This window comes from Pseudophryne corroboree, chromosome 4 (genome assembly GCF_028390025.1).
Source record: "Pseudophryne corroboree isolate aPseCor3 chromosome 4, aPseCor3.hap2, whole genome shotgun sequence".
Taxonomy (NCBI): Eukaryota; Metazoa; Chordata; class Amphibia; order Anura; family Myobatrachidae; genus Pseudophryne; species Pseudophryne corroboree.
In genome coordinates, this window is record NC_086447.1 from 480,846,847 (window position 1) to 480,870,117 (window position 23,271).

Below are 23,271 nucleotides of genomic sequence, written 5' to 3' on the forward strand. Positions count from 1 at the left end.
TCTATATAGGAATAAAATAGTGTAATTTACGGTACAGCATATAAACAGCGCTCTAATCTCACTCAGCTTGTACTACTAATGCTATTTATTAGGAACTGCAAGTATCAGCAGTTATCTCAGTAGCAGATGATAGGACTAGCAATTTGAAACTCCTGCTCTATATTACCTCTATTTACATCTCATAATTATAATTTTTTCTAAGTAATCCTACAGAAATTGAAAACAAAACAAATACATTTGTTATTATAACTAGCTGATAGAATTGGTAATGCATTTTACATCTCAAGCATGTTATAAAGAATGCCTCCCAACTGCTTTATAAACTGTACACTTCAGAGGGGTGGTCTTCAGTATGCCGACTGACGGGATCCCGGCGCACAGTATACCGGCGCCGGAATCCCGACAGCCGGCATACCGACACTTATTCTCCCTCGTGGGGGTCCACGACCCCCCTGGAGGGAGAATAAAATAGTGTGGCGCGCGTAGCGCACCACCGTGCCCGTAGCGTGGCAAGGGCAGCGAGCCCGCAAGGGGCTCATTTGCGCTCACCACACTGTCGGTAAGCCGGCGGTCGGGCTCCCGGCGCCGGTATGTTGGTCGCCGGGAGCCCGACCGCCGGCATACCATACTGAACCCCTTCAGAGTGTCTGCAAAACTAGAGTAAAGGTGCATACACACTGGCCCAGTGTGTATGCTGAGAGATGATGTGCAAATCGCTGGCCTGAAAATCACACATTGCACACACACTGAGCGATTTTCACCCGGCCCAGCGATTTTCATGGGGTGAACAACTTTCAACAGTAGGAGACAGTGGAAAGTGGTTCACTTGGCCGGTAACACAGGGCGACGGACTGCGGCGACCGACGATGATGCGGGAGCGTGCATCAGCGCTCATCGCCCGTCCATACACACTAGTTTAGCTCTAAGTAGCCTAGCGCTGATGCGCTGAGTTTCACCGCCAGCCGGCTATCTGGGCACGCGCAAGATCTCACATGCAGCCAGGTGCCGGCAGCCAGGGACTACTCTGTCCCTGCTGTGGTGAATGGGCAACTACACCTGCAGCTGTCAGAACGGTTAGTGCCTTTGACAGCTCTTACATTGACCAGCATATCGGTGAGCTATCTTACAGATAGCAGCGCTGATCACCCCTGTCATCTTGCACACACCACCACATTAATACACTCCCGCACCCCATATCGACGCTTCATACATCTACCCCTCTATTCTTTTAAACCAGTCCTTACAGGGAGGAGCAGGGGAGGACCTCCAAAGGATCAGCATAACTGCTCTGGCCTCATTACTGAGGTGACTTAAGAGTGATTTTTTTTATACGTAGCCATAGGCATCTTTGAATGAGAGAGAAGCCAGAAGTCTTGGCCTACAGGGATGTCACTAGCCAGTATCTGTCTGGAATCACTGCAGTACTACGTCAAATGGGAAAAAGTTAAGGGCCCCATACACTACAACGATATGTCAGAGGCTGAAGTCGGATGCAGTTTCCCTTGAACTGCCCTGGGACCTTCCCGGGAGTGATTCCATACGATTTGGTACTTTTGTGCTATTTTTGCATAAGATATATCGCATGCGATTGATGAAGCCTCTATACATTGCATGCAATATATCGTATGGCATACAATTGTACCTTAAGATATATCTGATGGGCTGGATAGAGGCCTACGGAGGTTGGGAGTGTCCTGAGAATGCCAGTCAAACTTCCCTGTGATACATCGCATGCGATATATCACATGCACAGAAAAACACACTTTTTTCATCTGATTCCATCCAATTCCGATATATCATTAGTGCAGCACCAACGACCTAGGGGATCCTATCCGACAGCCACGGGGACGCGCATCAGATTGGATACGATCTAAAACACATACGATTGTACACAATTTCATACAATATATCTGACGGATATATCGGAATTGTATGAAATCGTGTAAAATCGTACTAGTGTATGGGGCCCCTTAATCAAAGGCACATAGGTATAATAAGATTTTACTCACCGGTAAATCTATTTCTCGTAGTCCGTAGTGGATGCTGGGGACTCCGTAAGGACCATGGGGATTAGCGGCTCCGCAGGAGACTGGGCACAACTAAAGAAAGCTTTAGGACTACCTGGTGTGCACTGGCTCCTCCCACTAAGACCCTCCTCCAGACCTCAGTTAGGATACTGTGCCCGGAAGAGCTGACACAAATAGGAAGGATTTTGAATCCCGGGTAAGACTCATACCAGCCACACCAATCACACCGTATAACTCGTGATACAATACCCAGTTAACAGTATGATAACAACTGAGCCTCTCAACAGATGGCTCAACAATAACCCTTTAGTTAGGCAATAACTATATACAAGTATTGCAGACAATCTGCACTTGGGATGGGCGCCCAGCATCCTCTACGGACTACGAGAAATAGATTTACCGGTGAGTAAAATCTTATTTTCTCTAACGTCCTAAGTGGATGCTGGGGACTCCGTAAGGACCATGGGGATTATACCAAAGCTCCCAAACGGGCGGGAGAGTGCGGATGACTCTGCAGCACCGAATGAGCAAACTCTAGGTCCTCCTCAGCCAGGGTATCAAACTTGTAGACTCTTGCAAGAGTGTTTGACCCCGACCAAGTAACAGCTCGGCAAATTTGTAATGCCGAGACCCCTCGGGCAGCCGCCCAAGAAGAGCCCACTTTCCTCGTGGAATGGGCTTTTACAGATTTAGGGTGCGGCAGTCCAGCCGCAGAATGTGCAAGTTGAATCGTGCTACAGATCCAGCGAGCAATAGTCTGCTTAGAAGCAGGAGCACCCAGCTTGTTGGGTGCATACAGGATAAATAGCGAGTCAGTCTTTCTGACTCCAGCCGTCCTGGAAACATATATTTTTCAGGGCCCTGACTACGTCCAGAAAACGTGGAAGCCTCCAAGTCCCAAGTAGCCGCAGTCACCACAATAGGTTGGTTCACATGAAAAACTGATACCACCTTAGGAAGGAATTGGGAACGAGTCCTCAATTCCGCCTTATCCATATAAAATACAGATAAGGGCTTTTGCATGACAAAGCCGCCAATTCTGATACACGCCTGGCCGACGCCAAGGCCCACAGCATGACCACTTTCCACGTGAGGTATTTTAGCTCCACGGATTTAAGTGGCTCAACTCAATGCGACTTCAGGAAATCCAACACTACGTTGAGATCCCACGGTGCCACTGGAGGCACAAACGGGGGCTTACTATGCAGCACTCCCTTAACAAAAGTCCGAACTTCAGGCAGTGAAGCCAGTTCTGTTTTGGAAGAAAATCGATAGAGCCGAAATCTGGACCTTCATGGAACCCAATTTTAGGCCCATAGTCACCTCTGACTGTAGGAAGTGCAGAAATCGACCTAGCTAAAATTTCTCCTTTGGGGCCTTCCTGGCCTCACAGCACGCAACATATTTCCACCATATGCAGTGATAATGGTTTGTGTTCACTTCTTTCCTAGCTTTAAATAGCGTAGGGATAACTTCCTCCAGAATGCCCTTTTCCTTCAGGATCCGGCGTTCAACCGCCATGCCGTCAAACGCAGCCGCGGTACGTCTTGGAACAGACAGGCCCCCTGCTGCAGCAGGTCCTGTCTGAGCGGCAGAGGCCATGGGTCCTCTGAGATCATTTCTTGGAGTTCTGGGTACCAAGCTCTTCTTGGCCAACCCGGAACAATGAGTATAGTTCTTACTCCTCTCCTTCTTATTATTCTCATTACCCTGGGTAAGAGAGGCAGAGAAGGGAACACATACACCGACTGGTACACCCACGGTGTTACCAGAGCGTCCACAGCGATCGCCTGAGGGTCCCTTGACCTGGCGCAATATCTTTGTAGCTTTTTGTTGAGGCGGGACGCCATCATGTCCACCTGTGGCCTTTTCCAACGGTGTACAATCATTTGGAAAACTTCTGGATGAAGTCCCCACTCTCCCGGGTGGAGATCGTGTCTTCTGAGAAAGTCTGCTTCTCAGTTGTCCACTCCGGGAATGAACACTGCTGGCAGCGCTAACACATGATTTTCCGCCCATCGGAGAATCCTTGTGGCTTCTGCCATCGCCATCCTGCTTCTTGTGCCGCCCTGTCGGTTTACATGAGTGACCGCCGTGATGTTGTCTGACTGGATCAGCACCAGCCGGTGTTGAAGCAGGGGTCTAGCCTGACTTAGGGTATTGTAAATGGCCCTTAGTTCCAGAATATTTATGTGTAGGGAAGTCTCCTGACTTTTCCATAGCCTTGGAAGTTTCTTCCCTGTGTGACTGCCCCCCAGCCTTGAAGGCTGGCATCCGTGGTCACCAGGACCCAGTCCTGTATGCCGAATCTGCGGCCCTCTAGAAGATGAGCACTCTGCAGCCACCACAACAGCGACACCCTGGCCCTTGGAGACAGGGTTATCCGCCGATGCATCTGAAGATGCGACCCGGACCACTTGTCCAACAGATCCCACTGGAAAATCCTTGCATGGGACCTGGCGAATGGAATTTCTTCGTAAGAAGCTACCATCCTTCCCAGGGCTCGCGTGCATTGATGCACCGACACCTGTATACGTATTAGGAGGTCTCTGTCTAGAGACGACAAGTCCTTGGACTTCTCCTCCTTCTGTGTCCAGAACCATACCCAGGAACAGTAGACGCGTCGTAGGAACCAGCTGCGACTTTGGAATATTCAGAATCCAGCCGTGCTGTTGTAGCACTTCCTGAGATAGTGCTACTCCGCCGAACAACTGCTCCCTGGACCTCGCCTTTATAAGGAGATCGTCCAAGTACGGGATAATTATTTCGGCCATTACCTTGGTAAATACCTCTGTGCCGGGGACCGACCAACGGCAACGTCTGGAATTGGTAATGACAATCCTGTACCACAATTTTGAGGTACTCCTGGTGAAGAGGGTAAATAGGGACATGCAGGTAAGCATCCTTGATGTCCAGTGATACCATGAAATTCTCCAGGCTTGCAATAATCGCCCTGAGCGATTGCATTTTGAACTTGAACCTTCGTATATAAGTGTTCAAGGCATTCAATTTTAGAATGGGTCTCACCGAACCGTCTGGTTTCGGTACCACAACATTTTGGAATAGTAACCCCGGCCTTGTTGAAGGAGGGGTACCTTGATTTCACCTGCGGGAAATACAGCTTGTGAATTGCCGCCAGTACTACCTTTCTCCGAGGGCAGCAGGCAAGGCTGATGTGAGGTAACGGCGAGGGGGAGTCGCCTCGAACTCCAGCCTGTATCCCTGTGATACTATTTGCAGAACCTAGGGATCCACCTGTGGGCAAGCCCACTGGTCCCTGAAGTTCCCGAGACGCGCCCCTACCGCACCTGTCTCCACCTGTGGAGCCCCAACGTCATGCGGTGGACTCAGAGGAAGCGGGGGAAGATTTTTGATCCTGGGAACTGGCTGCTGGTGCAGCTTTTTCCTTCTTCCCTTGTCTCTGTGCAGAAAGGAAGCGCCTTTGACCCGCTTGCTTTTCTGAAGCCGAAAGGACTGTACCTGAAAATACAGTGCTTTCTTAGGCTGTGAGGAAACCTGAGGTAAAAAAATTTCTTCCCAGCTGTTGCTGTGGATACGAGGTCCCAGAGACCATCCCCAAACAATTCCTCACCCTTATAAGGCAGAATCTCCATGTGCCTTTTATAGGCAGCATCACCTGTCCACTGCCGGGTTTCTAATACCCTCCTGGCAGAATGGACATTGCATTAATTCTGGATGCCAGCCGGCAAATATCCCTCTGTGCATCCTTTATATCTAAGACGACGTCTTTAATATGCTCTATGTTAGCAAACTATTATCCCTGTCTTAGAGTTTTAATATTATCTGACTGGGTATCAGACCACGCTGCAGCAGCACTATTTATGCTGAGGCAATTGCAGGTCTCAGTACATAACCTGAGTGTGTATATACAGACTTCAGGATAGCCTCCTGCTTTTTATCAGCAGGCTCCTTCAAGGTGGCCGTATCCTAAGACGGCAGTGCCACCTTTTTTGACAGACGTGTGAGCGCCTTATCCACCCTAAGGGATATCTCCCAACGTGACCTATCCTCTGGCGGGAAAGGGTACGCCAGCAGTAACTTTCTAGAAATTACCAGTTTCTTATCGGGGGAACCCACGCTACTTTACACACTTCATTCATTCATCTGATGGAGGAACAAAACACTGGCTGCTTTTTCTCCCCAAAAATAAAACCCCTTTTATGTGGTACTTGGGTTCATGTCAGAAATGCGTAACACATTTTTCATTGCCGAGATCATGTAACGGATGTTCCTAGTGGATTGTGTATATGTCTCAACCTCGTCGACACTGGAGTCAGACTCCGTGTCGACATCTGTGTCTGCCATCTGAGGTAACGGGCGCTTTTTTGAGCCCCTGATGGCCTTTGAGACGCCTGGGCAGGCGCGGGCTGAGAAGCCGGCTGTCCCACCGCTGTTTTACGTCATCCAGCCTTCTATGTAAGGAGTTGACATTGTCGGTTAATACCTTCCACCTATCCATCCACTCTGGTGTCGGCCCCACAGGGGGCGACATCCCATTTATCGGCCTCTGCTCCACCTCCACGTAACCTTCCTCATCCCACATGTCGACACAGCCGTACCGACACACAGCACACACACAGGGAATGCTCTGACTGAGGACAGGACCCCACAAAGTCCTTTGGGGAGACAGAGAGAGAGTATGCCAGCACACACCAGAGCGCTATATAATGCAGGGATTAACACTATAACTGAGTGATTTTTCCCCCAATAGCTGCTTGTATAAACAATATTGCGCCTAAATTTAGTGCCCCCCCTCTCTTTTTAACCCTTTGAGCCTGAAAACTACAGGGGAGAGCCTGGGGAGCTGTCTTCCAGCTGCACTGTGAAGAGAAAATGGCGCCAGTGTGCTGAGGGAGATAGCTCTGCCCCTTTTTCGCGGACTTTTCTCCCTCTTTTTTATGGATTCTGGCAGGGGTATTTATCACATATATAGCCTCTGGGGCTATATATTGTGATATATTTGCCAGCCAAGGTGTTTTTATTGCTGCTCAGGGCGCCCCCCCCCAGCGCCCTGTACCCTCAGTGACCGGAGTGTGAAGTGTGTATGAGGAGCAATGGCGCACAGCTGCAGTGCTGTGCGCTACCTTGGTGAAGACTGATGTCTTCTGCCGCCGATTTTCCGGACTCTTCTTGCTTCTGGCTCTGTAAGGGGGCCGGCGGCGCGGCTCCGGGACCGAACATCAATGGCCGGTTCCATGCGGTCGATCCCTCTGGAGCTAATGGTGTCCAGTAGCCTAAGAAGCCCAAGCTACCACCAGTTAGGTAGGTTCGCTTCTTCTCCCCTTAGTCCCTCGCTGCAGTGAGTCTGTTGCCAGCAGATCTCACTGTAAAATAAAAAACCTAAAATATACTTTCTTTCTAGGAGCTCAGGAGAGCCCCTAGTGTGCATCCAGCTCAGCCGGGCACAAGAATCTAACGGAGGTCTGGAGGAGGGTCTTAGTGGGAGGAGCCAGTGCACACCAGGTAGTCCTAAAGCTTTCTTTAGTTGTGCCCAGTCTCCTGCGGAGCCGCTAATCCCCATGGTCCTTACGGAGTCCCCAGCATCCACTTAGGACGTTAGAGAAAAATAGTTACACATACAGGTTAATTGGCTTAGTACATATAAGATGTAATGTACACTTTCCTCTGCCCCATCACAAATAGAGATGGGTTGCCACCTTCTTATTTACAGAATCATTTGTTAGAGTACTATCAAATAAATACCAATGGCTTTTTTTCTGCTCCCTAGCCCCACTTTAGAGCTAGTGGGATCAGCAGGTTCAACATCCTACTGTACATTTAAACAAGATTACAGCCCCTCAAACATGGGTCATTCAAGGGATTTAGTATGATATCCCGGTTGTCGGCATGAAAATCCTGATGTCAGAGGGGTAAAGTATATAAAAACACCACCACAACCCAGGTTCTAACCCTAAAAACTACCCTGATACTTACCTTCAGGATGGCGGCAGACGGTCTCCCGAGTGCTGTTGGGATTCCAGCGCCGGTCACACGACCGCCGGCATCCCGACAGCCGGGATGCTAAACGCATCCCCATTCAAGTGCTTTCCTGTTGGTATTGTCATTCTGTAGTCACCTCATTAAACAAAAATCTAAAAGAGCGAGCTTTGATGGACACCATAATGAAGATGGATTATTTTAACAATAAAGGATATGAAAAACCCTTCTCATAAACCAAGTGTCGCAAAAAAAATAAAAAAAACAGCTACTCAGTAATGTCCTCATATAGTAACTATGCTCTGACTACTCACCACTTCAGAGGAACGCCTTCATATTCAAACCAAATCTCGCCTATGTCTTCTGTCCTCATTACTTTTTGAAAATGTTTCCTCACTTTGTCAGTTACCAGGGTCAGGTAACTCACACGCGGTAACAGCAGCTGTAAAGAAAATATTTTATTATATTACACAAGCAAATTACAGGTGTAGTCACTAAACGGGCACTAACCTGCTGCTACTAAAACCGTAGGTCACTCTAAGGGGTATATGCAATTAGCGGCGAATCGCGGCAATTTTTCGGCCGTTTTTCAATTCGACACAATTCGACAGTCTAATTTCGGCAAGTGGGTGTCGAAATTGACCATATGCAATAAAAAACGCATTCGACAGTCCCGCTGACGAAAAACGTCCGATTTCACGGATTTTGTCCAGATTTTTTAAAAACGGGTAGAAACGGGAAAAAAATGGCGTGGGGTCCCCCCTCCAAAGCATCACCAGCCTCGGGCTCTTCGAGCTGGTCCTGTTTCTAAAAATCCGGGGGAAAAATGGACAGGGGATCCCCCGTATTTTAAAACCAGCACCGGGCTCTGCGCCTGGTGCTGGTGCAAAAACTACGGGGGACAAAAAGAGTAGGGGTCCCCCGTATTTTTTACACCAGCATCGGGCTCCACTAGCTGGACAGATAATGCCACAGCCGGGGGTCACTTTTATACAGCGCCCTGCGGCCGTGGCATTAAATATCCAACTAGTCACCCCTGGCCGGGGTACCCTGGGGGAGTGGGGACCCCTTTAATCAAGGGGTCCCCCCCCCAGCCACCCAAGGGCCAGGGGTGAAGCCCGAGGCTGTCCCCCCCATCCAAGGGCTGCGGATGGGGGGCTGATAGCCTTGAGAAAATGACAAGAATATTGTTTTTTCCTGTAGTACTACAAGTCCCAGCAAGCCTCCCCCGCAAGCTGGTACTTGGAAAACCACAAGTACCAGCATGCGGGAGAAAAACGGGCCCGCTGGTACCTGTAGTACTACTGGGGAAAAAATACCCAAATAAAGATAGGAGACACACACCTTGAGAGTAAAACTTTATTGCACACCTGCCGACACACACATACTTACCTATGTTGACCCGCCGACTGCCACGTCTCCTGATCAGACAATCCAGGGTACCTGTGAATAAAATTATACTCACCTCAATCCAGTGTCCAGATATAAATCCTCGTACTTGGCAAAACAAATAAACGAACACCCGTACCAGCGGACTGAAAGGGGTCCCATGTTTTCACTTGGGACCCCTTTCCCCGAATGCCGGGACCCCACGTGACTCCTGTCACACAGGTCCCTTCAGCCAATCAGGAAGCGCTACTTCGTTGCACTCACCTGATTGGCTGTATGCGCGTGTGACCTCAGACAGCGCATCGCAAAGCCTCTCCATTACTTTCAATGGGGGGAACTTTGCCGTCAGCGGTGGGGTTACCCGCGGTCAGCCGCTGACCGCGGGTGACCTCACCGCTGACGCAAAGTTCCCACCATTGAGTATAATGGAGAGGCTTTGCGATGCGCTGTCTGACAGCTCAGACGTGCAGCCAATCAGCAGAGTGCCAGGACGTTGCGCTCGCTGATTGGCTTAAGAGACCTTTCTGTGACAGCAGTCACGGGGGGGGGGTCTCTGCATTCGGGGAAAGGGGTTCCATGTGTAAACATGGGACCCCTTTCAGTCCGCTGGTACGGGTGTTCGTTTATTTGTTTTGCCAAGTACGAGGATTTATATCTGGACACTGGATTGAGGTGAGTATAATTTTATTCACAGGTACCCCGGATCGTCGGATCAGGAGACGTGGCAGTCGGCGGGTCAACATAGGTAAGTATGTGTGTGTCGGCAGGTGTGCAATAATAAGAATTTACTTACCGATAATTCTATTTCTCATAGTCCGTAGTGGATGCTGGGGACTCCGAAAGGACCATGGGGAATAGCGGCTCCGCAGGAGACTGGGCACAAAGTAAAAGCTTTAGGACTAGCTGGTGTGCACTGGCTCCTCCCCCTATGACCCTCCTCCAAGCCTCAGTTAGGATACTGTGCCCGGACGAGCGTACACAATAAGGAAGGATTTTGAATCCCGGGTAAGACTCATACCAGCCACACCAATCACACCGTACAACTTGTGATCTGAACCCAGTTAACAGCATGATAACAGAAGGAGCCTCTGAAAAGATGGCTCACAACAACAATAACCCGATTTTTGTAACAATAACTATGTACAAGTAATGCAGACAATCCGCACTTGGGATGGGCGCCCAGCATCCACTACGGACTATGAGAAATAGAATTATCGGTAAGTAAATTCTTATTTTCTCTGACGTCCTAGTGGATGCTGGGGACTCCGAAAGGACCATGGGGATTATACCAAAGCTCCCAAACGGGTGGGAGAGTGCGGATGACTCTGCAGCACCGAATGAGAGAACTCCAGGTCCTCCTCAGCCAGGGTATCAAATTTGTAGAATTTAGCAAACGTGTTTGCCCCTGACCAAGTAGCTGCTCGGCAAAGTTGTAAAGCCGAGACCCCTCGGGCAGCCGCCCAAGATGAGCCCACTTTCCGTGTGGAATGGGCTTTTACAGATTTTGGCTGTGGCAGGCCTGCCACAGAATGTGCAAGCTGAATTGTACTACAAATCCAACGAGCAATCGTCTGCTTAGAAGCAGGAGCACCCAGCTTGTTGGGTGCATACAGGATAAACAGCGAGTCAGATTTTCTGACTCCAGCCGTCCTGGAAACATATATTTTCAGGGCCCTGACTACGTCCAGCAACTTGGAATCCTCCAAGTCCCTAGTAGCCGCAGGCACCACAATAGGTTGGTTTAAGTGAAATGCTGAAACCACCTTAGGGAGAAATTGAGGACGAGTCCTCAATTCTGCCCTGTCCGTATGAAAAATTAGGTAAGGGCTTTTATAGGATAAAGCCGCCAATTCTGATACACGCCTGGCTGAAGCCAGGGCTAACAGCATTACCACTTTCCATGTGAGATATTTCAAGTCCACAGTGGTGAGTGGTTCAAACCAATGTGATTTTAGGAATCCCAAAACTACATTGAGATCCCAAGGTGCCACTGGAGGCACAAAAGGAGGCTGTATATGCAGTACCCCCTTGACAAACGTCTGAACTTCAGGAACTGAAGCTAGTTCTTTTTGGAAGAATATTGACAGGGCCGAAATTTGAACCTTAATGGACCCTAATTTTAGGCCCATAGACAGTCCTGTTTGCAGGAAATGCAGGAAACGACCCAGTTGAAATTCCTCTGTAGGGGCCTTCCTGGCATCACACCACGCAACATATTTACGCCAAATACGGTGATAATGTTGCACAGTTACATCCTTCCTGGCTTTGATCAGGGTAGGGATGACTTCATCCGGAATGCCTTTTTCCTTCAGGATCCGGCGTTCAACCGCCATGCCGTCAAACGCAGCCGCGGTAAGTCTTGGAACAGACATGGTCCCTGCTGGAGCAGGTCCTGTCTTAGAGGTAGAGGCCACCGGTCTTCCGTGAGCATCTCTTGAATTTCCGGGTACCAAGTCCTTCTTGGCCAATCCGGAGCCACGAGTATAGTCTTTACTCCTCTCCTTCTTATGATTCTCAGTACTTTTGGTATGAGAGGAAGAGGAGGGAACACATACACTGACCGGTACACCCACGGTGTTACCAGAGCGTCCACAGCTATTGCCTGAGGGTCCCTTGACCTGGAGCAATATCTGTCCAGTTTTTTGTTGAGGAGAGACGCCATCATGTCCACCTTTGGTTTTTCCCAACGGTTTACAATCATGTGGAAGACTTCTGGGTGAAGTCCCCACTCCCCCGGGTGAAGATCGTGTCTGCTGAGGAAGTCTGCTTCCCAGTTGTCCACTCCCGGAATGAACACTGCTGACAGTGCTATCACATGATTTTCCGCCCAGCGAAGAATCCTTGCCACTTCCGTCATTGCCCTCCTGCTTCTTGTGCCGCCCTGTCTGTTTACGTGGGCGACTGCCGTGATGTTGTCCGACTGGATCAATACTGGCTGACCCTGAAGCAGAGGCCTTGCCTGACTTAGGGCATTGTAAATGGCCCTTAGTTCCAGGATATTTATGTGAAGTGACGTTTCCATGCTTGACCACAAGCCCTGGAAATTTTTTCCCTGTGCGACTGCTCCCCAGCCTCTCAGGCTGGCATCCGTGGTCACCAGGACCCAATCCTGAATGCCGAATCTGCGGCCCTCTAGGAGATGAGCACTCTGTAACCACCACAGGAGAGACACCCTTGTCCTTGGAGACAGGGTTATCCGCTGATGCATTTGAAGATGCGATCCGGACCATTTGTCTAGCAGATCCAACTGAAAAGTTCTTGCGTGGAATCTGCCGAATGGAATCGCTTCGTAAGAAGCCACCATCTTTCCCAGGACCCTTGTGCACTGATGCACTGACACCTGGCCTGGTCTTAGGAGTTTCCTGACTAGGTCGGATAACTCCCTGGCTTTCTCTTCCGGGAGAAACACCTTTTTCTGTACTGTGTCCAGAATCATCCCTAGGAACAGCAGACGTGTCGTCGGAATCAGCTGCGATTTTGGAATATTTAGAATCCATCCGTGCTGTCGTAGTACTATTTGAGATAGTGCTACTCCGACCTCTAACTGTTCTCTGGACCGTGCCCTTATCAGGAGATCGTCCAAGTAAGGGATAATTAAGACGCCTTTTCTTCGAAGAAGAATCATCATTTCGGCCATTACCTTGGTAAAGACCCGGGGTGCCGTGGACAATCCAAACGGCAGCGTCTGAAACTGATAGTGACAGTTCTGTACCACAAACCTGAGGTACCCTTGGTGAGAAGGGCAAATTGGGACATGGAGGTAAGCATCCTTGATGTCCAGAGACACCATGTAGTCCCCTTCTTCCAGGTTCGCTATCACTGCTCTGAGTGACTCCATCTTGAACTTGAACCTTTTTATGTAAGTGTTCAAGGCTTTCAGATTTAAAATGGGTCTCACCGAGCCGTCCGGCTTCGGTACCACAAACAGCGTGGAGTAATACCCCTTTCCCTGTTGTAGGAGGGGTACCTTGATTATCACTTGCTGGGAATACAGCTTGTGAATGGCTTCCAATACCGCCTCCCTGTCGGGGGTAGACGTTGGTAAAGCAGACTTCAGGAACCGGCGAGGGGGAGACGTCTCGAATTCCAATTTGTACCCCTGAGATACTACCTGCAGGATCCAGGGGTCCACTTGCGAGTGAGCCCACTGCGCGCTGAAATTCTTGAGACGGGCCCCCACTGTGCCTGAGTCCGCTTGTAAGGCCCCAGCGTCATGCTGAGGACTTGGCAGAAGCGGGGGAGGGCTTCTGTTCGTGGGAAGAAGCTGTCTGTTGCAGTCTTTTTCCCCTTCCTCTGCCCCGGGGCAGATATGAGTGGCCTTTTGCCCGCTTGCCCTTATGGGGACGAAAGGACTGAGCCTGAAAAGACGGTATCTTTTTCTGCTGCGAGGTGACTTGGGGTAAAAAGGTGGATTTCCCAGCCGTTGCCGTGGCCACCAGGTCCGATAGACCGCCCCCAAATAACTCCTCCCCTTTATACGGCAATACTTCCATATGCCATTTGGAATCCGCATCCCCTGACCACTGTCGCGTCCATAATCCTCTTCTGGCAGAAATGGACATCGCACTTACTCTTGATGCCAGAGTGCAAATGTCTCTCTGTGCATCTCGCATATATAGGAATGCATCCTTTAAATGCTCTATAGTCAATAATATATTGTCCCTGTCCAGGGTATCAATATTTTCAGTCAGGGAATCCGACCAAGCCACCCCAGTACTGCACATCCAGGCTGAGGCGATTGCTGGTCGCAGTATAACACCAGTATGTGTGTATATACTTTTAAGGATATTTTCCAGCCTCCTATCTGCTGGCTCCTTAAGGGCGGCCGTTTCTGGAGACGGTAACGCCACTTGTTTTGATAAGCGTGTGAGCGCCTTATCCACCCTAGGGGGTGTTTCCCAACGAGCCCTAACCTCTGGTGGGAAGGGATATAGTGCCAATAATTTTTTAGAAATTAGCAGTTTTTTGTCGGGGGTAACCCACGCTTCATCACACACTTCATTCAATTCATCTGATTCAGGAAAAACTACGGGTAGTTTTTTCACACCCCACATAATACCCTTTTTTGTGGTACTTGCAGTATCAGAGATGTGCAAAACCTCCTTCATTGCCGTGATCATGTAACGTGTGGCCCTACTGGAAAATACGTTTGATTCTTCACCGTCGACACTGGAGTCAGTGTCTGTGTCTGGGTCCGTGTCGACCCACTGAGGTAACGGGCGTTTAATAGCCCCTGACGGTGTTTGAGACGCCTGGACAGGCACTAACTGAGCTGCCGGCTGTCTCATGTCGTCAACAGTTTTCTGTAACGTGCCGACACTGTCACGTAATTCCTTAATTACGGCCATCCATTCAGGTGTCGACTCCCTAGGGGGTGACATCACCATTATAGGCAATTGCTCCGCCTCCACATCATTTTCCTCCTCATACATGTCGACACACACGTACCGACACCCAGCACACACACAGGGAATGCTCTGATAGAGGACAGGACCCACTTAGCCCCTTGGGGAGACAGAGGGAGAGTTTGCCAGCACACACCAGAGCGCTATATATGTATAGGGACAACCTTACAATAAGTGTCTATCCCTTATAGCTGCTTATATCTGTTATTTTGCCAAATAAGTGCCCCCCTCTCTTTTTTACCCTGTTTCTGTAGTTGCAGGATGCAGGGGAGATTCTGGGAGCCTTCCTACCAGCGGAGCTGTGTGGGAAAAATGGCGCTGTGTGCTGAGGAGATAGGCCCCGCCCCCTTCACGGCGGGCTCTTCTCCCGCTTTTTTCTGGAAAACTGGCAGGGGTTAAATACATCCATATAGCCCAGGAGCTATATGTGATGTATTTTTTGCCAAATAAGGTAAATTCATTGCTTCCCAGGGCGCCCCCCCCCAGCGCCCCGCACCCTCAGTGACCGAAGTGTGAAGTGTGCTGAGAGCAATGGCGCACAGCTGCAGTGCTGTGCGCTACCTTATGAAGACAGGAAAGTCTTCTGCCGCCGATTTATGGACCTCTTCTTGCTTCAGCATCTGTAAGGGGGCCGGCGGCGCGGCTCCGGGACCCATCCATGGCTGGGCCTGTGATCGTCCCTCTGGAGCTAATGTCCAGTAGCCTAAGAAGCCCAATCCACTCTGCACGCAGGTGAGTTCGCTTCTTCTCCCCTTAGTCCCTCGATGCAGTGAGCCTGTTGCCAGCAGGTCTCACTGAAAATAAAAAACCTATTTAAACTTTTACTCTAAGCAGCTCAGGAGAGCCACCTAGATTGCACCCTTCTCGTTCGGGCACAAAATCTTAACTGAGGCTTGGAGGAGGGTCATAGGGGGAGGAGCCAGTGCACACCAGCTAGTCCTAAAGCTTTTACTTTGTGCCCAGTCTCCTGCGGAGCCGCTATTCCCCATGGTCCTTTCGGAGTCCCCAGCATCCACTAGGACGTTAGAGAAAAAGTTTTACTCCCAAGGTGTGTGTCTCCTGTTTTTATTTGGGTATTTTTTTTCCAGTAGTACTACAGGTACCAGCGGGCCCGTTTTTCTCCCGCATGCTGGTACTTGTGGTTCTCCAAGTACCAGCTTGCGGGGGAGGCTTGCTGGGACTTGTAGTACTACAGGAAAAAACAATATTCTTGTCATTTTCTCAGGCTATCAGCCCCCCATCCGCAGCCCTTGGATTGGGGGGACAGCCTCGGGCTTCACCCCTGGCCCTTGGGTGGCTGGGGGGGGACCCCTTGATTGAAGGGGTCCCCACTCCCCCAGGGTACCCCGGCCAGGGGTGACTAGTTGGATATTTAATGCCACGGCCGCAGGGCGCTGTATAAAAGTGACCCCCGGCTGTGGCATTATCTGTCCAGCTAGTGGAGCCCGATGCTGGTGTAAAAAATACGGGGGACCCCTACTCTTTATGTCCCCCGTATTTTTTGCACCAGCACCAGGCGCAGAGCCCGGTGCTGGTTTTAAAAATACGGGGGATCCCCTGTCCATTTTTTCCCTGGATTTTTACAACCAGGACCAGCTCGAAGAGCCCGAGGCTGGTTATGCTTTGGAGGGGGGACCCCACGCCATTTTTTTTCGGGATTTTACCATTCCATTTAAAAAAAATAATAATAATTTTTAAATATATAAATAATACTTGTGCCTCCCAAAAAGACAAACCAAGTACCTAATCCCTTCTAATATAAATAGATATGCTATTACCAATAAAAAAAACACCAAAAAAAACATGTTTTAAATTTTTTTTATTAGATTCACCCACCAAAGTGTGGCGGATTGAAAATGACGAATTTACTGTCTAAAAGCACTGTTGTCGAATTTCCAAACTTCAATTGAATATACTTTTGTCGAATTGCCGCATTTGTACCATTGCAGAAAAGTCGAATTTGACAAATGTCGAATTTAAAAAAGTCGAATTTTGAAAGTCAGGTTTTTTGACGGAAAGTACTGAATTGCATTGTCGAATTTTTTTATTTTTTTTGGCGAAAAAGTCCCGTTTTTCGACAATTTCGGAAATTCGACCGCAATTGCATATACCCCTAATAAGCAAATGCTGACAAATAGCTTGTACACTGAAGCAGTATTTGCACCATGACTCCAATGGCATAGATGGGGACTATTAGATTAACCTAGAGAATAAGATTTTTTAGTTATGTTTTAAGGTTTAACAGTAACTTACTATTGTTTTTACTGTGCCAAGTATGAAAAAAAAAAAATCAAAAGGTTTTATAATAAATGGCCGGTTGAGAGAGGGCAGTTGTCTCCTTTTGAGCAAAGGTGTGACACAGGTATACATACGTCCCTAACCAACGCTACATTCTGCCATTTTCTGTTCCAAGACTTTCCTAGCATAGAAACCAGTTGAAAAAAATAACATAATAATCATTTTCAACATAACATTCTGTAATTTAGTTGAATTTAGCTTTAAAAAGTGTACAGTTAAAAATAGTAAGGTAATAAGGTACAAATGTTCACTGCAAAATGTACAGACAAATAAAGGGACACATGAGCAGCACATCTACTGTAACATCTTCAGGATCATTTGCTTCACACAGTGTGAACACATTTTCACCAGAAATCATATTGTCTATTAAATAATAGACATACTTGGAAATTTCAATGAAAATCAGCATCCAAAAGAGTACCATTGTTTGCTACTCTTACACCTTTACGGAAGCCTACTGGTACTCTACATGTGACATGCAAAGCAGAGACGGAGTAAGGGGGGGTGGAGAGGGGGGGGGGGGGGGGGCAGGAGGCACAGTACATATGTGCATAAGTTTGTTTGTGTATGTACATGTGTGTGTGTGTAACGGGAGATGGGGGGTGGTCATATTCAATTGTTTTTATATCGCTCTCATCCCGCCCAGAGAGGTCAGGTTTAGCGCATAAAGCGGCTAAACCCGACCAAAGAAATTAACGCATCATGCCCAAACGGAGCAACAACTGAATAGCTCCATTGGGCGCCATCTACTGGCTGTCAGCACCGCAAACCATTGAATCCCCGTGTACAGATGTGTCCTCCATGTGCTAAAGTAGCTTTACACATAACGTGTGAATGCAGTATGACTCGGCAGCGCTGAGCATCTTTTTTGGCATTTTTTCCATGCAAATGCAACTTAGTTGCAATACTTAATGCAATAGGGTGCACAAGCAGCTTCTGCTGATTAAAATGATATGCAGCATGCCTATATTCTATGTGTGACTACAACTGTATTTGCATACAAAATTATATGTAACTTGGCATTTCGGATGCAGATACAGCCGCAATTACACACAGAATATAGGCATGCAGGAAAAAAATGCAAAAAAAGACGATTTGCACTACCGAGTCACGGCATGGCGTGACTTGAAAGACTGTTTAGCATGACTGCAGCAAGGATGTAAGAGGACACATCTGTATGTGTGTGTGATTGTTTACATGTGTATGTGACTATGTGTATGTGTGCATATCCCCCAACCATCAAACTTGGTGGGACTGCCCTGTATTTGGGTTCTTTCTAATCTTTCCTCTGGAGGAAAGGTATGTGCAGGCCCCTTAAATGGTATCCCAATTATTGGCCTTTAGGAACCCCCAAGTCTTAAATGCCGCGGGCCCCTCAAAGCCTTAATCCAGCTCTTGTGCACAGTCACCTTTTATGACCTGCAGGAAGCAGAACATTTATGGGGAGACCAGGGTCTCCACAAATGCTACTGCAGTTTTTCCATCACAGAGTTCCCTTGAATTAAAAGAGATGTATTTAATGTGCTCTGCATATTAAAAACAACATTAAAAAAAACATCACAGGATATATCTATGATGTGAAGTAAATATTCAACATGCATGGGAACCAATGGTAAATACTAGGCACATCCCATCCAACTGTACATAAAGCACAATGATCGTCACTGGTCATCCCCATGCCCACCATAAACATTTATATGACCAGCATAACAGTCCAATAACCACAACATTACAGCTACATGTCACCATATAGCCTGAGAATGCCACAGGGCGATGGTTAGTACTTTCTGAACAACTCCTGCATTGAGAGTTTGGATTACCATAGTCCCATTTCCAGTGCTTCTGCCAGAGATCTTTAGAATGAGTCTACAGCATCAAATACTCTCAAAGAAAGCATTAGAAAACATTAGGCTATTAATGTATACGCTCCTATAGGTCATAAAAATATATTCTGCCTATTACTGATGGTATAGCATTTTATAAAGCAGTGCTTCAGAAGCTCTAAAAGCTGGACACTGATTCCCATAGTTCCTGTGATTGATAGAGAGCATACCTATATGTTCAGTTGATTATAACCACTTCAATTATTTAATGTATTATTCAACTCAGTAATATATAGCCTTTCATATATAGTGGGATTTTCATTTACCCCCAAAAAAATTTTGGATAAAAAAAAAATAAAAACATGCTTTTACCGTAATTTTTGCCCGATGGTCATTATTGAGCCATTCAATTGTTGCCCATTTATTTTTCAGAAAAATTACCTGTTTTGGGGGAGAAAAACATAGGGTCTTGGATAAGTTCCCAGACCCAAGTGTTTTTGCGGCCGCAATTGCTAAAAGTGGTCATGTATCATGTTTGTTTTTTTTATCTCCCGCCTCGGACAGGTGAAAAAAATTCCACAATACCATCGGCTGTCAGGGCTAATTGGACAGCCACCGAGGAATGAATTAGCTGTGGTAAATTACTGCAACTAATTGAATATGCCCTATAGTCATTTCAAGAAGTAACTTTACTAACGATCTCCAGTACCTGTTGGGTGAGAGACCCCTACTGAGCTGTGGAAAATAATGATGAAATCTGTCACATACAAAAAAATAAAAAATAAAAGAACCAGTTTGCACAGCAGATTGCAGCAGAGACTTGTCTCTGGCCCAAACCTTCTGCCACGTCATTTCACATGCTTCCATCAGCTATACTGCTTGACAGTCTGGTGGGCTAATGCATCGTAAGCACACGGTCAGGTGGAAGGCATGATGCGCAAATGAGGACCCTGTTTAAGGAGGACAAACATGAATCAGCGATTCCTATAGCGCAGAAGAAGGGAATAACAATGTAGGAACTGCCCACACCAAACAGGTACTAGAGTGGTGCAGTATTTAAAACTTCCTTAAAAGTCTATTTTAAATATAAGTGCATTTTGTCACTAATTAATAAAGAAAAAGTAAAATAATCATCCAATATAAAGATGATGTTAATTTCAGTTAAATTTAAATCTGGATCAACTATCTAATGTAGTCTCTCCTATAGCCTATCTGGTCCCATATTATTGAGAAGCCACCTTATGTCACCCAAGCTAGGAAGTAGAATATGGTATAAGAGTAACTGCATGTCAGCGCAGTTCTCATTTTACTGTACATGAACAGATGTAATTTACTGACAAGAGACAGAAATTACTCACCGGTCAGCTCATGAGCGTTATTCTCAGAACTAGATTGTTTTCTTGTAAATATAAATATATTCTGTATATATTATATATAGCCATATACACAGAAACATTTGCTTTCCTTGTAGATAAAGGGAGATTTTTCTTTTTTTTCCCCTTTTGGTTTCAGCTTAACAGCATTTTGCAAATAACAAAGATCTAAACCAGATAGTAGTTTTTAAGGATTTCAAATTTCATGCAATTTGCCATATGTGAGGTAGAAAGAAAACCATCTCCTTTAATTAATATGCAATTTGTCCAATTTAAGCTCTAATAGTGAAATAAATATGCACAAGAACCAAAATGTGGTTTCTGCGCTGACCAGTAAACTGCAGCCACACAATTTAAAGGAGAACACCTATAAATCTCCACTGATTCAAAAAAATAAAACTGTGTGTAGGCGCTGTTCACTTGCAGTGTACTGTTCTTAAAGCCTTCAATACAGGTTGAGTATCCCATATCCAAATATTCCGATATACGGAATATTCCGAAATACGGACTTTTTTGAGCGAGAGTGAGATAGTGAAACCTTTGTTTTTTGATGGCTCAATGTACACAAACTTTGTTTAATACACAAAGTTATTAAAAATATTGTATTAAATGACCTTCAGGCTGTGTGTATAAGGTGTATATGAAACATAAATGAATTGTGTGAATGTAGACACACTTTGTTTAATGCACAAAGTTATAAAAAATATTGGCCAAAATGACCTTCAGGCTGTGTGTATAAGGTGTATATGTAACATAAATGCATTCTGTGCTTAGATTTAGGTCCCATCGCCATGATATCTCATTATGGTATGCAATTATTCCAAAATACGGAAAAATCCCATATCCAAAATACCTCTGGTCCCAAGCATTTTGGATAAGGGATACTCAACCTGTATTTGTGAGTGGTACACCGGGAAACACACCCTCTTAATTAAGAGCTTACATTAGGGTTCTCATCCTCAGGCCAAACAAAGTATCCTTAACCCCCGATATAATTTCTTCAATATATAATAAAACGGGATAACTTCACAAAAGATGATCACTTACATATTAATTCTGTCACGCGTTCACATAAGGGTATCTTGAGATCGCCCCAGGAAACAGCTGTCCAATCTAATGTACGGTCCAAAAAGCTGATGTTTAATATTAAAAGATGATATACAATAAAATCACAAAGTGTGCAGCACAGCAAGAACAACACTGGGAGCCTAGTGCGGAAGCTGGTCTCCACTCGCGGCTAAGTCCGGCTGCAGTTACGGACAGAGTATAGATGATATGCGCCACTCACTCTATCACTGGTGAAGTTCGTTGCTGAAGCTGCTTACACGTAACGGCAGGTCTCTAACATGTTTCGGGGATTCCTATCCCCTTTATCAAAGAGTGCTGCTTGCTCCTACAGTTCAGGTTTATAAAGGCCAGGTCTCCAAGTCATGTGATCGTCCTGCCCATTCACATCACACCAGGGGTATAATTACCAATCAGCTATTTCTAACTGCAATACCTGGCTAATAAACACATCCATTTCCCTAATACTGCATGGTAACAATTAGATAAATATTTTCAATCACATATACAAAGTAATATACATATAAAAAATGCAAGTACATAGCGGGCTTAATAGCAATCTCGAAACTAAGTGGTTTATTTAACAATATATACAATTTCCTAGCGCTTGTAAATTCAATCGTTCCACTCGTTTTTTAGAATATGATTATAGCTGCTTCCAAAGTAGGTACTGCTGGAATACCAAACAAGAATTATCATGAAAAAAAGGGGAGGATATAATAATATCAGGAAGCGCTATAATCAATTGACATTTAATTTATTTAAAAATCAATACTATACAATACATATATCAAAATTGTAGACATATAACTATAAAAATAAATAAATATCTCAACTGTGTCTGTATGATTATATTCGTCCATTCAGTGGTAGTATAAACCATTCATATAGTTTTTAGGGAGTCTTGGTATATTATGCTCTTATTGCACTTAACTCCTTATATTGTGTCAGTCTGGTGGCAACACGAGGATATAGAGGCAGGCAAGCCAACATGCAGTGTTTCCTCCGTGAATTATATGCCCAATTTGAAGGAACAGATGGAGGGAGGGCGCCGATCTGATGGGATCTCGGCGCTATGCTGCACCCCCGTCTGTCCTCAGCTGACAGTTTCCAAAATCAGATTATGCAGATTTGAGGAGGATACTTCTTACCGGACTTAAACGTGACCTGTATGCCGTGGATTTGTTTAACAGCAAATTACCGTGTCAGTCACTGCTGGATGTTGTCCGTGGAGGTATCGTGCAGTAGTCTTTAGAAGGGCAGACTTGAGCATATCATAATACCAGTGCAATAAGAGCATAATATACCAAGACTCCCTAAAAACTATATGAATGGTTTATACTACCACTGAATGGACGAATATAATCATACAGACACAGTTGAGATATTTATTTATTTTTATAGTTATATGTCTACAATCTTGATATATGTATTGTATAGTATTGATTTTTAAATAAATTAAATGTCAATTGATTATAGCGCTTCCTGATATTATTATATCCTCCCCTTTTTTTCAGGTTTATTTAACAGTGTAATTTCTTCTTCTTTAGGTTTGCCAGATTATTATATACCCACTAATTGTCTCTTATCCTTTCTGTATTTTTTATGGCTGAGTGTGGTTATGTGCGGGGCAATAGTACGAACTTCACCAGTGATAGAGTGAGTGGCGCATATCATCTATACCCTGTCCGTAACTGCAGCCGGACTTAGCCGCGAGTGGAGACCAGCTTCCGCACTAGACTCCCAGTGTTGTTCTTGCTGTGCTGCACACTTTGTGATTTTATTGTATATCATCTTTTAATATTAAACATCAGCTTTTTGGACCGTACATTAGATTGGACAGCTGTTTCCTGGGGCGATCTCAAGATACCCTTATGTGAACGCGTGACAGACTTAATATGTAAGTGATCATCTTTTATGAAGTTATCCCGTT

At 46.3% G+C, this 23,271-nt stretch overlaps 1 protein-coding gene across 2 annotated transcripts in view; it reads right to left on the reverse strand.

The window, feature by feature from the left end:
- ATG5 (autophagy related 5) overlaps positions 1 to 23,271 on the reverse strand; it is a 465,798-nt gene that overhangs the window by 345,434 nt on the left and 97,093 nt on the right. For both annotated transcript variants that reach the window (XM_063917056.1, XM_063917057.1), the window contains one exon: positions 8,300 to 8,427. In XM_063917056.1, the coding sequence (XP_063773126.1) occupies positions 8,300 to 8,427 (128 nt within the window). The remainder of the gene's footprint in view (positions 1 to 8,299; positions 8,428 to 23,271) is intronic.